Here is a 14424-nt window from a genome sequence, read left to right as displayed (position 1 = left end):
TAGCGTAGAAACGGTAGACAGGGAGGGCGTACAAGATTGAAGGGACACACTGGTATTGCACATCCTCATGGCCGTGTCAATAGATTCGATCGACGCTAGAACAGTGACAGGTCGAGAGCCAATGTGCCTCCGAGTGAATAGGCTATTGACGGGAAGAACTTGAACGTGGACTGGACTCGGCGGATTCGTTGAACCTACGAATGATTCACGCCTGAATTGCGAAAGCCACGACGAATGGTCCCAAGGCGGAACCAAGAAAAGTTGTCTGGTTGTTGGACTCGAAAGACATACTGCTATGAGCAAAACATGTACGATACGGTATTGGAGTCGACAAAGAGCCTCATATCAGTGCAGCCAGACGGAAGCAAATTATCGAGGAGGGGGGTTTGCCGGAATGAGACGAAGCGCGTCCCGGGTTTAGAGATTTCAAACTGGAACAAAACAGACCACAAAACGGATCGCCCTCAAGAGGGTCCATCTACGGCATTGATCGTCGACAAAGAGAGCCAGACAAAGTGAACGGTACGACCGCGCTTTTGACAAAGTTATAACACTGATGAGTCGAGGCAGACAGAACAAAAGCGGTAACTGGGCAACCAAAAGAGCTTCAATCTGAGCATCTGCTATATACGCAGATGCCTTTGATGCAGGTAGGCTCGTCAAGGAGCAATGCTTTGCGGCTGAGCGCAATCTCACGTCCATGGCTTGGCCGGTTGGGCACCCCATGCGGCTCGCAACATTTCTAAAAGGGAAGTAATATCGAAGCTCCCAGCTGTTGCTTTGTCTGGCTTCGCACCTGGCCGAGACTTCAAGGGCAAAATGGCACGTCAAATACCTAGCAGAGTGGCTCAGGTAGGCCGCGCCGGATGTACCATTTAATGTGGGCGAGAGACGAGAGGCATCTCTTTCTCCAGGAGCCTGCTTTGCCTGCTTCCTGGTGAGTGGCGTTCCTCCTGTCTTTATTTATGGTCACTCACAGCTTCAAATAATTGTTCTGAAGCAGCAGAATACCGCTTTCTCTGGATATATATTCTAGAATGACGACGACTTACCAAACACGCGACGAGACTAGCCTATTAGGGCGCTTGTGGGTCCGTCGGATTTTGCCCAATCCTCGACGTCTTTTCGCGCACCTTTCGCACTTCCTTTTGCGTCAGAGACAGGGGCGAGAGAGATCGGGGAAAAGGAATGAGGAGCGGTTCGGTGAGTGTTCCTCTGGCGACGCGTAGGCCCATGTGGCTGGACAAACAAGTTGGGACGTGGACCTACAAGCGCAAATATTCCCGTTTTTGGAAGCGATGTTGTTTTGCCTCATGGCACCATCGATTTCAACATGATATTTCGAACCCAGCGGGTTATAGCCTGCATTGCCCTCAATGTTCCTTGTCCCTTTTTCCTCCTTTATAAATCCGGCTGATAGACCCTGCTCTTTGCCAAAACCTCGCTTTCCCAGAACCCACTCCAACCTGTTCGCCCTCCCTTTATATGACCATACCCGAGCTACCGATAGAGATCGAGATGAACCCATCAGTGAGTCCCCTCATTTATCAGACGACATCTCGAAACTGAACATGGACACAGGGTCACATACCACCACCAGCACCACCACAACGCGATCAACAAATGCAAGCAGCAGTCGATGCTACGTTGCGACGCATACTATCTAAGGAGCCGGAGCCTCTGGAACCCGATAACGACGAGCTAAAGGCCATATTCAAGTTGTCTATCGCCGCCCGCCAGAACTTCGCGAAGTCGATGGCCTCCGCCCTCCAGCAGCCAAATGTAGATCCAAACTTGACGGCCAAGGTCATCGGTGCGCACGTCGATGCGATCAGGCTCACTTGGCGTCTCTTCCCCATCAATAAATTCCCCGTTGAAATCCTCGCCAAAATTTTCGGCATGGTCGCGTGGAGTGTTCCAGATGCGCAGGGTGGGGTCATTGCTCGTATGCGCTTGACGTGGGTTTGCAAGCAGTGGAGAGAGGTTGCGGTCAACAATCGGTCGCTGTGGAGCTCCATCTGGTTCAATGATCGCTTTCCCTACACCCGATCCCTTCTCTTTCTCGACAGAGCTGGTTCTGCCCCCCTCGATATACGTCTCAACGAACATATACGATACTTCGTGAGTAGGGGGGATCCTGCGGAGGAGCTTTCCGCGGAGAGGACGCGTTTCGTCATGGGCAAGATACTAGCGAAGGCAGACCAGATACGTAGGCTTTTCATCCTGGTCGAGAACTGGCCGGGTATGCTTGTCGCCCAGGAGATGTTGCAGAACGCTCCTCGTCCTATGTCACAACTCCAACATCTGGAGCTGCACCGCACTGGACGTTTCGATTCGACCGCTATGGACATCGATCCCAATCCATTCAGCAACCCCACGGTCCTTTCTGGACGCATCATTCCGGCTCTCACCCATCTCACTCTCAACGGCACCCACATCGACTGGCAGAACTCTTCCCTCTCTAATCTGACGACCCTTGATCTTCGACGTAACTCCGTCCGTGGGATGCCTCCCATTCACGTCTTCCTGGACGTTTTACGTGCCAGCCCCCGTCTCCACAAGCTCTGCTTGGACGGTGCCGCTCCAGCCCCACCCAACGAAACCCCCGCAGAGAACATGTCCCCCGTCGTCTTCGCCAATCTTGCGATGCTTTGCATCGGCGATTTCAGCCTCCAATATTGCATCTATCTCGTCTCTTGGATCATCGCTCCGAACGTCCTCGACCTCACGCTTCAAAATCTCAACGCAGAGGACTTCGGATTGTTCCTCAAGTCGATTACCGGGAAATTCCCGCGGGTCCACGTCCTCACCCTCACGGCGTTCGAGGTTGATGAAATTCGTCCGAACGAAAGGATTCTTTCTCGGTGGTACCATTCCATGCCAGACGTCACGTATCTGCGTCTGAGGCAGATCACCCCGATGATCCTGAACGTGCTCAATGCGGACTTCCGTTTCCACAAGAACGACGACATCCCGATAACCATGTCGTTCCAAGAGTACGAGGCGATTCAAAATGGTCCAGGTGAATGGATCCCGTTGTTGCCCAAACTCATCTCGCTGGAGTTCGGCTTTGTCCGTGTCGAGGACGTGATCCACTACGCAACTACCAGGATCAAAATAAACAAGCCCCTAACCGCCCTCCTCGTGGAAAGGAAGTATTGCGATACTTTGGATGAGTTGGTGAAGGAGAAACTCAAGAAAGTAGCCAGGGTCTACACCACGCGAATGGTACCGCCCAGCAGTCATGCTGATCTGGGGGTGAGAGGTCTGTTGTTGGCCCCACCTAATATTCGGGCGGGCTCTAGGTTGGGTCCTGTCACTCATGTTTGAGTGTGGCGGGGGACCTGGTTGTGTCGCACAAACTACGCAGGTGTGGAGAATTTGTCTCATCTATCACGTTTTGATCTTGCTTGCTTCGATCTTTGCTTTCATCTTCCGTCGTCCTGTTGCTCCTTGCTATCGTCCAACTACTTATCGTCTTGCTTTGTACATACTACTACCGCTTTCAAAACGGGGCATTAACTCTACTGGTAGAGCTTGTGCCTCATATGTTGCTTCCCAATTGTTGTCAAAAAGCTTTCTCCCATGTTGCCACACAATTACTATACATCTCTTTGGTTGTCTCGGGAATATATGGTCTTGTTGCTCGGTGGAGGTGCCACTGTGGCGCTATCAGGGGGATTCAAACTAATCACGGGACCGCGTTAGTGTGTCATTCTTATGTAAGCTGTGGACGCGTTGTTGTCCCTGCGCGTCGGCACGCGTTACGACAATGTTCGATTTTATCTGAACCATCTCAGGTCCTTTCACAACAAGATCTAAGCTCCCGGTCTGGTCTACCTTTCTTGAGAGCAGGTCTCGCCTCATATATTCAGGATGGCGTCCTATTCCTCTACTTCCAATACTTCGATGTCCCCATCTCAGTCGAGCGCGACGCCAACCGCGGAAGACGACGGCGTTTTCTACGAGACAGAATTCGTAGATGGTGCTCCGTATACGAGGAAAAGACCCTCTAGCTCTCAGATAGGTGCCCTCCAGACCAGCTACGACGCGAACCAGTACCCTTCGCGAGAGGAGCGTATGGCTCTTGCGGACAAGATTGACATGTATGTCTTCCAACTTATCTTTGAGACGACAGTGTTTAATATAGGTATAGGCCATACAGTGCTATCACCAACTGGTTCCAGAACAGACGCCAGTCGAGTAATCGCAAGGCGTGGACAGTCGCCGCTCGTAACAAGAGACGTACTCGCGCGAAGGAAGCCGCCCAGCGCCCCTCACGCATGTCGGGACTCTCCTTGGACCACGTCGCGTCTCTCTTAGAGCGTCGCTCTAACTCTCCCGTACACAGCCGCCCCAACTCATTGATCCCACTCCCTTTGACCCCCCAGAAACGCCGTACTATATCTGCGTCGGAGCTTGTGAGTCATATGCCCTCTAGCCCGCCAGAGCCGCCGTCTTCCCCGTTCGCTGGAAAGTCCCGAACCTCTGCCGACCCCACTGCGCAGATCAAGCCCGTCAAGTCGCTCGAATGGGCATGCGCGCGAGCTAGGGTGCAGCGAAGAGACAAAGAGAATCGACCCTTGACGAAGAGAGCCATTCGCTGGAAATCAGAACCGTCAAAAGGGTCCCGGTCTCGAGCAACGTCGGCCCCAGAGTTAGGAAGGCTGGACAATGAGGGGGAGATGGATGATGGATCTGAGACGGAGGTCGAACCGGACGAAGCGCTCACGCCTGTTCGCACGAAGAGTATGTCGACCGTGCGTACTCGCTCGTTCACTCAGGACCACCAGGAAGAAGGCATGAGAAAGAATTCGGGTACAGGGGCAGATATGGAGGCCGCTATGATGCTTCTAGGATTCATGAAGGGTGCTTAGTGGTAGACACGGACAGGTGGACACGAAAAAATGCGGAAGGGGATATCACCCAACGACATGACACACGATGACGGATATTCACGATTTCCCTTCTCTCTCACGCACAAAAAGCTCTGCAGACTGTTATCGTTATCGCTCTCCTCCTTATTTTTCTTTCCAAGTTTTTTCCTATCCTTTTTTTTCTGTGTTCTTATTCTTGACGCACACTTCTTGGGAAAGACTCAGTAGTTTCGGCCGAAAGTTCCAACCATACATATGGATTCTGGATTGTATTACACACATACCCATCATTGTTCCTCTTCTGAGTTTGCATTGTTGTCTTGATACGGTTATGCCCATTTCATGAACCTACCTATGACGATCCTTGCACGATTTCTTCCGCCCGGCCTTTTGTTTTCTCGGCTCGGGCATGTATGGGACTTTTTCAAGCTTTATGCTATACAATATGTTCAACAGTTGACCAAATATGACCATATACTGTCAGTCTGGGACTCACAATAACCACCACTCATCTCCACTTGCTTATCCGCGATTCACCTGAGTAACCCCGAACGTACGAGAAAGTAACTTCAGAATACGATTTTCGTCACGAAAGAAATCTGGTGCTCACGCCCTGTAACTGTACTAGAGCCCCGATATTTGGCTCAAGGTTGTGCGCAGCCCCGAGACTCGAACTTGGGTGGCGTATACCATACTTGCTTACTGTGGCCCTCCCCACCTCCTTCTCTTCTCTTCTACACACCACAGAGTACTATTCTGGCAGGACCAGAAAACACTTATTCAATACTTATTCATCTTTCACCCACACTTTTACTGCCGTGTAACTTATCATGCCTGTCACTCGCACCACCCGCTCGTCTGCTGCTCACCACATTACGACAACGTCGGCGAAAACGGCGCCCACATCCGCCGCACCCTCTGTCGGTGAGATCGTACTGGACTTGTCTTTAGCTAGTTCTGCATTCTCTGCCGAGACATCGGAGCGCGACTCCAGCTCGGCGGGCAGTGGAAGTGGAAGTGCGACCAGTAAGCAGAAGAGGTATCGCGACAGAGTCGATGGCGAACTCGAGAAGTTGCAGGAGTTGTGGGACCGTACACAGTACCCTCCGCGAAAGGAGAGGGCGGGGCTCGCAACCGCGCTTGGGATGTAAGTATACACGAGTAATCGCAGAATTATGCCACGCTGACACTCATAATTCGATTTAGAGACATCAAGATCGTTGACATCTGGTTCCAGAATAAACGCAGGGCTATCAAGAAGCAACAGCCTAAGGAAGTCGAATACATTCAGAATGAACAGTCCAGAAAGCCCGAAATGACCACTCAGCACGAAGCTACATCTACTGCCAGTCTTGATCTATCAGTTTCTGTCTATGCTACCGCGGAGTCTTCACCTCCATCCATTGCTCCCGTCAATTCTGTTCCCCAGGATCCGTCATCCCCGTCTTCTCGAGTCCAATCACCTTGCATTATTTCTCGACCTCTGGATGGATTCGGTTCGCATCTCCTGCCTTTGAAGGACATGCATCAAGGCAATCACGGCAATGCGATCTCTGCTCTTGCCCCCGCTGCAACCATCTCGATTCCTCTCTTGCAAAAGCTGAAGTCTCTGCCCCCGGATCCTCGCTCTTCGCACTATGCTTCTTCTACGAACAACCGCTACGCGCTAGTTCCTGCTCTATTTCCGCCTCAGGCCTCTTTCTCCGCTCTGAGCCCACCGGTCACGATCTTGAAGACGCCGCATCGCGACAGCCACGGTGTTCAACCAAAACACTCTCAGACCTTACTCCCTTCGGCTCTCATTTCGTCCAACTTCTCGCTGTCTGAGAATAGTCACCCCCGCGTTCATCACAACGCAGTCAAGAAGGTGAAGCACAACACCCAATCGACGGGCGCACTCGACAAGGCTTGCGAGGAACGGAGGCGAAGGCACAAGCAACATAGGGAGCGTAGACCCCACAAGGGACACAAGAAGGTGTTGGGAGGGTTCGCAGAGCAGCAGCCAAGGACCATAGAAGAGAAGGGATCTCCCGTCAACTACGATGACTCAGGCTACGCTTCTGATTCTGACGCTACAAACTCTCGATTCCTAGAATCGGATGTTCGCACCTCCTCTGAGCCGGAGCTTGTATACTCGCCGCGTATGACTGAAGCAGCCCAGATCCTCATGTCTTTCAAGACGGGGAGGATTTTCTAGAGATGGGACTGGTGGCCTTGTATTTGTACGCGCATATCATCCCCTGTGCTATGTGTATACCACGTCTTGTCTCCCTACATCTTAGCACACATTTTATTTCCTGGCTCATATTCCCTTCATGTTCATTACTCGCCCTGTATCCACTTCTCGGACATTCACTTAGATCATGTACTGCACCTCTCACCTATCTGTATCACTGCCCCATACTATACCAATACCAAGGACACATTCTCGCTCTCAAGTCATTTACCACGATAGTCGAAGTGCAACAAGACAAAAAAATGCTTATAGAAGACAACAACAAACAAAGATGCAAGAACGTAATGCGAGAAAATAAGTAACAAACGATCAGATGATTGCACGACATGAACTGCATGGACATAGACATTGGACATGGACGATGCTGAGATATATTTTTACTCTACACTGCGGTGTCATGACCCTAACGACTTTTTACGCTTCTTCCCGAGCACGGCGGGCGACGTCTCCGTCGGTATCGGCGTCCCTGTCTGCGAGGGGCTGCTCGCCGGCGAAGGGTAGGCCGACGGTGCGTCGCTACGTGAGTTAGCATGTCCGTTGCTTTTAGTGGTAGTGGAGGCGGCTCCGTTTGGAGGTTTGTGTGCGCCGTTGCTGGTTCCGTTTGTTTGTGGACGAGGAATCGAAGTGGGTGGAGGACCTGAGGCTGAAGGTACAAGGGTGTGAGCAAAAAAGGAGAGAAAATAAACGACGACAGCACAGAACACACCTTTGATAGCATGCTGCCTAAACAACTCGATGAAACCATTCATCTCACGCATATCCACGACCCTTTCTGTCCGTTCAGCAACCACAACAGGCTTCTCACTCTCCACATCCACATCCATCCCCGCGTCCTCCTCCTCTTCCTCTTTACCCTCCTCACCATCGTAGGCAGCCTCCGTTTCAACCGGACGAGGCTTCACGAAATCGCTCATGAGATCGTCGAACAACGACTCTATAGGCGGCATAAGGTAAGCCGGAGCATCGAAGATATCCTCCACACTCTTCCCATTCCACGGCTGCTGAGAAGTCGCAGAAGCCAGAGCGATCGGCTGCTGGGACACATCCGCAAACGCAGACTTCCCAAACACGTCCTGGAAGAGCGTTCTCCTCTGCGAACCAGCAGCAGCACCTCCGACGATCTCCTTCGCAGACGACCCTTCCTCCGATGGAACCTGTACGACAGATCCGAAGAGGACGACGCTCCATGTTTGGGTGATACCGACGAGGCTGAATGAGGACGGATCTTTGGAGGTCGTTTTGGAGGTCGAGACGGGATACCACGAGACGCTGTGGAGTCGGAAGGGAACTGTGTGGGTGCGGGAGGGAAGTGGTGAATTGGGTCGGAAGATGAGGACGCGGGTGGTCTGGGTGGCTTCGGTGGAGACTGTAGGGATTCGCTCGAGCAGCGCGAAAGTCTCCGTTTTGGGATGAGGAATGATGGCCTCGTTAGATGACGAGCTAGCATAGTGCCATTGGACTGTAAAAAAGTAAAAGTATTAAAAATCATAAGGTCAGTCAACGACCTAATTCATTGCTTACCTGTCTGGGTAACGAGATCCCATAGCACCACGTCGAACTGGCCCACAGCAGCAAGATACCGACCATCATAACCGACGAAGTAAGCCGAGGTTATAGACTGACACTCGGGCGTGGTCAGGGCTTGAAGCATCGCGTTCGTCACAGGATCGTAGAGAGCGACATAAGGCCCGAGCGAAACGGCCAATAGAGATCCATCGGCCGACCAAGACGCGTGTCTAGGGATTTCTTGCCTGAACGTGAAGCTCGAACGAGCAACCCAAAATACTACATCATATCAGCACTAGCGTTCTGTCTTCTCTAAACAAAGAAGAGACATACCATCTTCGTTTCCTTCCTTGTCCCTTACAGAGCTAATCCTCCAACTCTTAATATTCCCATCCATCCCCGTCGTCACCAATATCATCCCTCCACGGTCCTTCACACGCGGACTAAACGCGACCGCCGTGATCCCCTTCAACCCATGCGGACGATCGATCCTCGTGTTCAATATCCAGAACCCAGTCGCTCTATCCCACCACCAGATCTTCAGGTAAACTTCCCCGCGGAAAGACTCGTCTCCTTCTCTCGAATCCACGGTGGCCATCCATTCGCCCGAAGACGAGATGACGGCGCGTTCGACGCGGGAGGGTTCCAGCATTTTTTCGTCTCTTCGTGAGACGCGGTTCGAAGGCGAGACTTCGAGCTCGGAGAGGAGTTTTGATGAGGAGGGTGAGTAGGTTTGGAGAGAAGAAGGGTGCGAGGAAGGCAGGATCAAGGTCGATGATTGTGGATGGACAGCCAGAGGGACAGAACCGGATGCAGATGTCCGTTCGTGAGATACAGCCGGGTCTGCGAGGATAAAGCAGATCAGAAACGGCAAAAACTTCAGACTGAAAACAAAAAAACAAAACAAAAAAACTGCCACCGACCGAGTTTAATACGAGCGACCGTCCTCGAGATCTTCAGCCTCCCAGCATTCACAAACGCAAACGTCGCATCCGCCAAACCCAACAAATATTCTTCCTCCGCCGCCACCGCCCTCGAGACCGCAATACTGGCTATAGGCGCACCCACACGCGGCACGAACTCCTTCTTCCCCGTATGCAACTGCCAGATGACCAAAACCGCCTCCTCGCCTCCACTAAGCAAATACGCCCCGTTCGGCGTGAACGCCAACGCGGAGACCGCATGGGCATGCCAATGCAGCGTCGTCGTGGGTGCGCGCTTCTCGACCGCAGGAACGTACGCGGTCGCGGTATCGTTCAAACAGTACCACAGTCGGATATTACCCTTGTCGTCGCCCGTGGCGAAGTACTCTTCCGAGGGGTGGAAGGAGAGACAGGTGAGCGCTTCGGGGGAGACGAACTTCGTGAAGCCTGCTTTGAGGTTTGACGTTGGAGCGACGTATGCTTTGTGCCCGCCGATGGCGACGAGCCAGGAGCCGCTTGGGGAGACTGACAGGCCGTGCGTCAGGCGGGTTCTACCCACCGCGATGATTTCTTGAGATTTTTGGATGGGAGATTGGGCGGTGGCTGCCGTTGGCTTTAGTGAGACCCGAAGAACGGCGGCGTTGTCTTCCGTGGGTTTTCCGGCTGTAGAAGGAGATGCTTAGCATTCGACATATGATATAGCACACGAGCAGAATTGTCGAGATAGAGCGTACCTTTACTAGTCATCTTCTTACTCCCACTTTTAACGGACACGAAAACGGTATCCTTGAAGTTCTCATGCGCGGTGAGATCGACAATAGGTTGGGCAAGGTCAAAAGTCTGCAACAACACCGCATCGAGAAAGTCCCAGACTTTGATACAGCCGTCGAGCGAGGCGGTAATCAGCTGGAACGCATTTTGGGGATTAAGCACGGCCGAGGTGATGAGATCGGAATGTCCGGTGGAGGAGTCACTGCCCTCACTGCCTGAACCTGAAGGAGACGCGGAGAGAGTGGAGACGACCAAGCCAGTAGCGACAGAGTAGATCTTCACGGAGCTACCCACGACGGAGAAGAAATATCTGCAGCAGCGAATACAAACACGAACATAAAAACCAGCATAAATAAACCGAAGAGGATCAATACTTCGAGTTCGAGGTGGGGACTACTAATGATAATAACGCACCGTCCGTCCTTCGTGAATATCGCAGGCCGTTTACTCGCAGACGAGTCCGTAATCGACACCCAAGGCCACGGTGTCCCCTCCTTCGCACTCGCACTCGTCCCCGCCTCTATCAGCGTCGACTCACCTCCCTCTCCCGTGCCTACGCGTCCACCCTCCACCACCAGTGCTTTATCCTTCCCCTTCTCCTTCCGGGTCCTCTTCATCTTCGTATTCGTAGGTTTACTCGGGCTCGTGCTCGCATCTGGAGGCGGGTGCGCCGTGGCCATGGGCATTTTGGTTTTAGAGGTCGACGCTGCCATTGCAGCGGTAGCCTTAGGGAGAGAAGGAGAGGGAGGGGTAATTTACAGCGAGCGGAGACCAAGTCAGAGTCTGGCAAAGCTTGCGAGGAAACGTTAACGGGAGCGGAAAAAAATGCTGACTCAGCAAAGTCATCCAGATTTCGATCTACGCTGTGGCACCTGGCCGCCACACAGGTCGGTTTACTGTAAAGTTAAACTTCGACTTTGGGATTGGTTCATTGGAAGACAGACAGGGAGGGAGGTATAATATGAATGCAAGAAATAATTTCACAGCTGCAATTGACTGTCTATAGAAAGATAGGGAGATCCACACACACAAAGCAAGAACGTACATACAAAGACAAAGCAAATATCGTGATGAAATAAAATGATGAGATGATCATGAAAGCACAGCGACATGTGAGATGTGAGATGTCGGTTAGCGGTAGAGTCAGAGTCAGAGTCAGAGTCCCGTAAATATGAATGAGAGTGCGAGCGAGCGAACGAGCGAGAGGAGTGAGTGAAAGAGAGGGAGAGAGGAGGGAAGAGGAGAGGGAGAAAGAGAGGAGAGAGGAAATCCGTGTACAGCATATACAAAATCATAAAAACACATCGTTTCACAAGCTCAACAGACGTCAACCGTTAATTCCTTAATTCCGCTCGTCCCCCTCCCAGTCGTCCATCCCATCTTTATAGCCCGTAAATGCCCTGAACACCCGACAGGGCACGTCAAAGTCTTCGTCGGACGCCGAGAGCCGCGAGTCGAGGATGGCGCTCCGCATGCGTTCTTCTTCTAGCAGTTCCGACTTGATGAGAGGTTCGCGTTTTGGAATGGAGTAGCCCAGCTCGGATAATGAGTACCACAGCGCGCATCGTGCATGAATGTCCCTGTCACAACAAAATCGAGCGATGGTTCAGCCAAGCCCGAGTTTTGCAAGCCCAAAAAATATCGAGAAAGAAGGCAACCCAAATACTCACGACTGAAATCGCTCAAAAAGCTCATCGAACCTACTCCTCGCCTCCTGCTCCTCCACCGCCTTATCCACCTGTCCCTGCTCCACCCTCCTCTCCTCCCACCCCATCTCCGCCAACTCCCCCGGCCGCGACCTCTGCAACATCTTCAGTTCCTCCCACATCTCCTCCTTACACCCCAACACGCCCACGTACGCCCTATACAGATTCATCGCCCTCGTCCTCTCACTGAACTTGTCTAGCTCCTTCGGTTTCGGCGCCGCGGAGCGCGCGCTGGACATCGTCGTGCCTTCTGTGTCGGCGGAGAGCCAGGGTATCGAATCGCGTCGGGAGCCGGACCAGTTCGCTAGTCTTCGTTGATTATGATTTTGATTTTGATTTTGATTGACGGGTGATGGCTGTTGTGGTTGTTGTGGTTGTGGCTGTGGTCGTGGTCGTGCTTTTCCGTCTCCGTCTCCGTCTCGTTCTGGTGTAGGCGGCGGCCCAAGCGACGACCTACTCAACGTCGGCGTCTCCGGCGTATGCACCTCATCCGACCCAGACGACAACGAATGATAACCCGAAACGTCATCGTCTCCACTGCTGCTCTCCGTCCGTGGCGGTGACGAAGACGAAGAAGTGGACTCAGTCGTCCATGATGAAACCGATTGGGACGCGGGTCGGGTATGGCCGATGAGCGGTACGGTTGATTTTGGACGGGGGATGCTCGATGATCGTGTGCGGGTGACGACGGTCGGTCGTTGGGTGGCGGAGAAGCTGGCTTCTGGGAGAGGAGGTAGAGGGGCGAGGAAGGGCATGGGGAGGTTCATGGAGGGTGCGGTGAGGCATTGTTTGAAGAAGGAGGTGAAATACACGGCGAGTACAGCTGTTTATTTATTTATTTATAGACAGATGCGGTGGTCAGCATGAATGAATGAATGAATGGGACGGTCAGATTTTAGCGGGACGGGAAGGAAGCGTACCGGTAGGTTTCATGCTGATGAATCTACTATGGTATACAGATTTATACAACAGCTCTAAAATGGCATGATCGTGAGGTGGCGGTTTTCGGAATGGTGAGGGAGGCGGAGATAATGAGGCGGGTGAGAAGTAGTCGGCGCCATTTGAGGGATGTATTGTCGGGGATGTTGTAGCGCTGGCATGCAATGGCTGTGTGAACCATCGAGGGAGTACAGGGAATATTATATCTGCCGCGAAATAAGTCAGTCGGGTTCGCAGAGGAAGTGGGACGATACTCACCGTCTTCGACCACTTCCACGAAACCGCCCGGTTCGAGTACACGGTGCACTTCCTAGTGAACGGAGTGAGCAAAGCGTACGGCGTATGGCGCTAGTGATTGAGCACTGACCTGGAAGAGTGTACTCCACTATGAGATGTCGAACATTAGTCGGCGCTCTGCATACAAGCGAAGTGGTGCATTGCATACTTTGTTTTCTGGGATCCCCCTCGCCACACCAGAAATATGCACATGGTCGAACGTATCGTCCTCGAATGGCAGTTTATTCGTCAAGCTGTAACACACCACACCACACCACGCCACGCACGTTACAACTCGCCGATTAGGAGTGAGAGCAGCGGCACATGGGACGTACAAGTTACCATGCTGCCATACTATCCGCGGTGCGACCGTCTTCTCGACGCAGTTGAGTGGTATCTGTATGTTAACGAGGTCGAAGCCGACGAAATCCGCGTCGGGCCACATTCGCGCCGCCTCGATGGCCCATATTCCGTTCTGCTCGGACCGTCAGAGAGGAGGCGAGGTGCATATGGAGGATGGAGGATGGATGATAGGACGGAAGCGTACTTACCCCACAACCGAGGTCAAGAACATGCCGTGGCGGTTTACCCTTGATATCCATCCATGTGGGCGAACCCTGGAGCGTGATTCTCATACAAGTATCGAGCACGTCCCTGAATATTGAATACCGCATACCGCAGACCATAGGCATACACCGGCAAAGTCGAAGTCAAAGTCAATAGGAGTAGAGGGAGAGAGAGAGGAGAGAGGGACGCAACACGTCGATGACGTCTCTGTCGTACGAGACGGGGTACGGCGCTTTCTCCGAGCCGTACGAATGGTGTTTCCGCCCGCGTTTGTAGCAGAACTGGCTCTCCTTCGCGAGACGAACTGGTCGTCGGCCCTCGAACGACGAGTTGTTAGTCGTGAAGCTGTTTCGCCCGGTAGTACCAACAGAAACAAGCGTCGCTGAAGCCGACTGGGGCGTCGACGGCGTCGGTGGGTACGGCATTGCCATTGGGGTTGGGGTTGGGACTGGGACCGGGGAGGACGGTGTGCGATGGCGAGGAGGATTGAGATCCGACAGCGCAGAGGAGAAGAAGGCGAAGGGGGAGATGTGGGAGAGGGAGGGATAGGCGCCTGAGCGCCGGTTTGTTGGGGGCTGGCTGCGTCGTCTGCTTCCGAGTCGTCCATCAGACTCTCCGCCAAC

General features: G+C 52.8%; 5 protein-coding genes across 5 annotated transcripts; 3 read left to right on the top strand and 2 right to left on the bottom strand.

Moving 5' to 3' along the window:
* The first annotated feature begins 470 nt into the window (after window positions 1–470).
* On the top strand, window positions 471–3438 carry STEHIDRAFT_164540 (uncharacterized protein). The gene is made up of 5 exons (XM_007298664.1): window positions 471–522; window positions 571–937; window positions 1004–1203; window positions 1454–1530; window positions 1582–3438. The coding sequence occupies exons 2-5, from the start codon at window positions 867–869 to the stop codon at window positions 3328–3330; spliced, it is 2097 nt and encodes a 698-aa protein (XP_007298726.1). The 5' UTR covers window positions 471–522; window positions 571–866; the 3' UTR covers window positions 3331–3438.
* A 471-nt stretch (window positions 3439–3909) lies between these two features.
* On the top strand, window positions 3910–4877 carry STEHIDRAFT_151548 (uncharacterized protein; the record flags this gene model as incomplete). The annotated part of the gene is made up of 2 exons (XM_007298663.1): window positions 3910–4106; window positions 4157–4877. 2 exons carry the CDS (start codon window positions 3910–3912, stop codon window positions 4875–4877), a joined length of 918 nt encoding a protein of 305 aa, XP_007298725.1.
* Window positions 4878–5707: 830 nt separating this feature from the next.
* On the top strand, window positions 5708–7074 carry STEHIDRAFT_106798 (uncharacterized protein; the record flags this gene model as incomplete). Its single annotated transcript, XM_007298662.1, has 2 exons — window positions 5708–6024; window positions 6084–7074. 2 exons carry the CDS (start codon window positions 5708–5710, stop codon window positions 7072–7074), a joined length of 1308 nt encoding a protein of 435 aa, XP_007298724.1.
* A 328-nt stretch (window positions 7075–7402) lies between these two features.
* On the bottom strand, window positions 7403–11079 carry STEHIDRAFT_117273 (WD40 repeat-like protein). Its single transcript, XM_007298661.1, has 7 exons — window positions 10728–11079; window positions 10277–10623; window positions 9543–10205; window positions 8953–9462; window positions 8635–8898; window positions 7820–8572; window positions 7403–7756 (listed from the first exon to the last, which is right to left on the bottom strand). Exons 1-7 carry the CDS (start codon window positions 10997–10999, stop codon window positions 7509–7511), a joined length of 3057 nt encoding a protein of 1018 aa, XP_007298723.1. The 5' UTR covers window positions 11000–11079; the 3' UTR covers window positions 7403–7508.
* Window positions 11080–11655: 576 nt separating this feature from the next.
* STEHIDRAFT_47115 (uncharacterized protein) lies at window positions 11656–14226 on the bottom strand (the record flags this gene model as incomplete). Its single annotated transcript, XM_007297976.1, has 11 exons — window positions 11656–11893; window positions 11984–12222; window positions 12257–12323; window positions 12470–12842; window positions 12940–13164; window positions 13217–13268; window positions 13326–13343; window positions 13404–13488; window positions 13570–13709; window positions 13786–13888; window positions 13994–14226. 11 exons carry the CDS (start codon window positions 14224–14226, stop codon window positions 11656–11658), a joined length of 1773 nt encoding a protein of 590 aa, XP_007298038.1.
* Between the last annotated feature and the right edge of the window lie 198 nt (window positions 14227–14424).

Source organism: Stereum hirsutum (genome assembly GCF_000264905.1).
Source record: "Stereum hirsutum FP-91666 SS1 unplaced genomic scaffold STEHIscaffold_1, whole genome shotgun sequence".
Classification (NCBI taxonomy): Eukaryota; Fungi; Basidiomycota; class Agaricomycetes; order Russulales; family Stereaceae; genus Stereum; species Stereum hirsutum.
The sequence above is the reverse complement of the archived record's forward strand: the minus strand, read 5'-3'. Positions and strand labels throughout refer to the sequence as shown.

Coding starts and splice junctions, on each gene's coding strand:
- STEHIDRAFT_164540 (XM_007298664.1), top strand. CDS start 867: ATGTACCATTTAATGTGGGCGAGAGACGAGAGGCATCTCTTTCTCCAG. Junction 938..1,003: donor CCTGCTTTGCCTGCTTCCTG/GTGAGTGGCGTT, acceptor GTTCTGAAGCAG/CAGAATACCGCTTTCTCTGG. Junction 1,204..1,453: donor AAGGAATGAGGAGCGGTTCG/GTGAGTGTTCCT, acceptor TCGCTTTCCCAG/AACCCACTCCAACCTGTTCG.
- STEHIDRAFT_117273 (XM_007298661.1), bottom strand. CDS start 10,999: ATGCCCATGGCCACGGCGCACCCGCCTCCAGATGCGAGCACGAGCCCG. Junction 10,624..10,727: donor ATATTCACGAAGGACGGACG/GTGCGTTATTAT, acceptor TCGCTGCTGCAG/ATATTTCTTCTCCGTCGTGG. Junction 9,463..9,542: donor GGTCGCTCGTATTAAACTCG/GTCGGTGGCAGT, acceptor TTATCCTCGCAG/ACCCGGCTGTATCTCACGAA.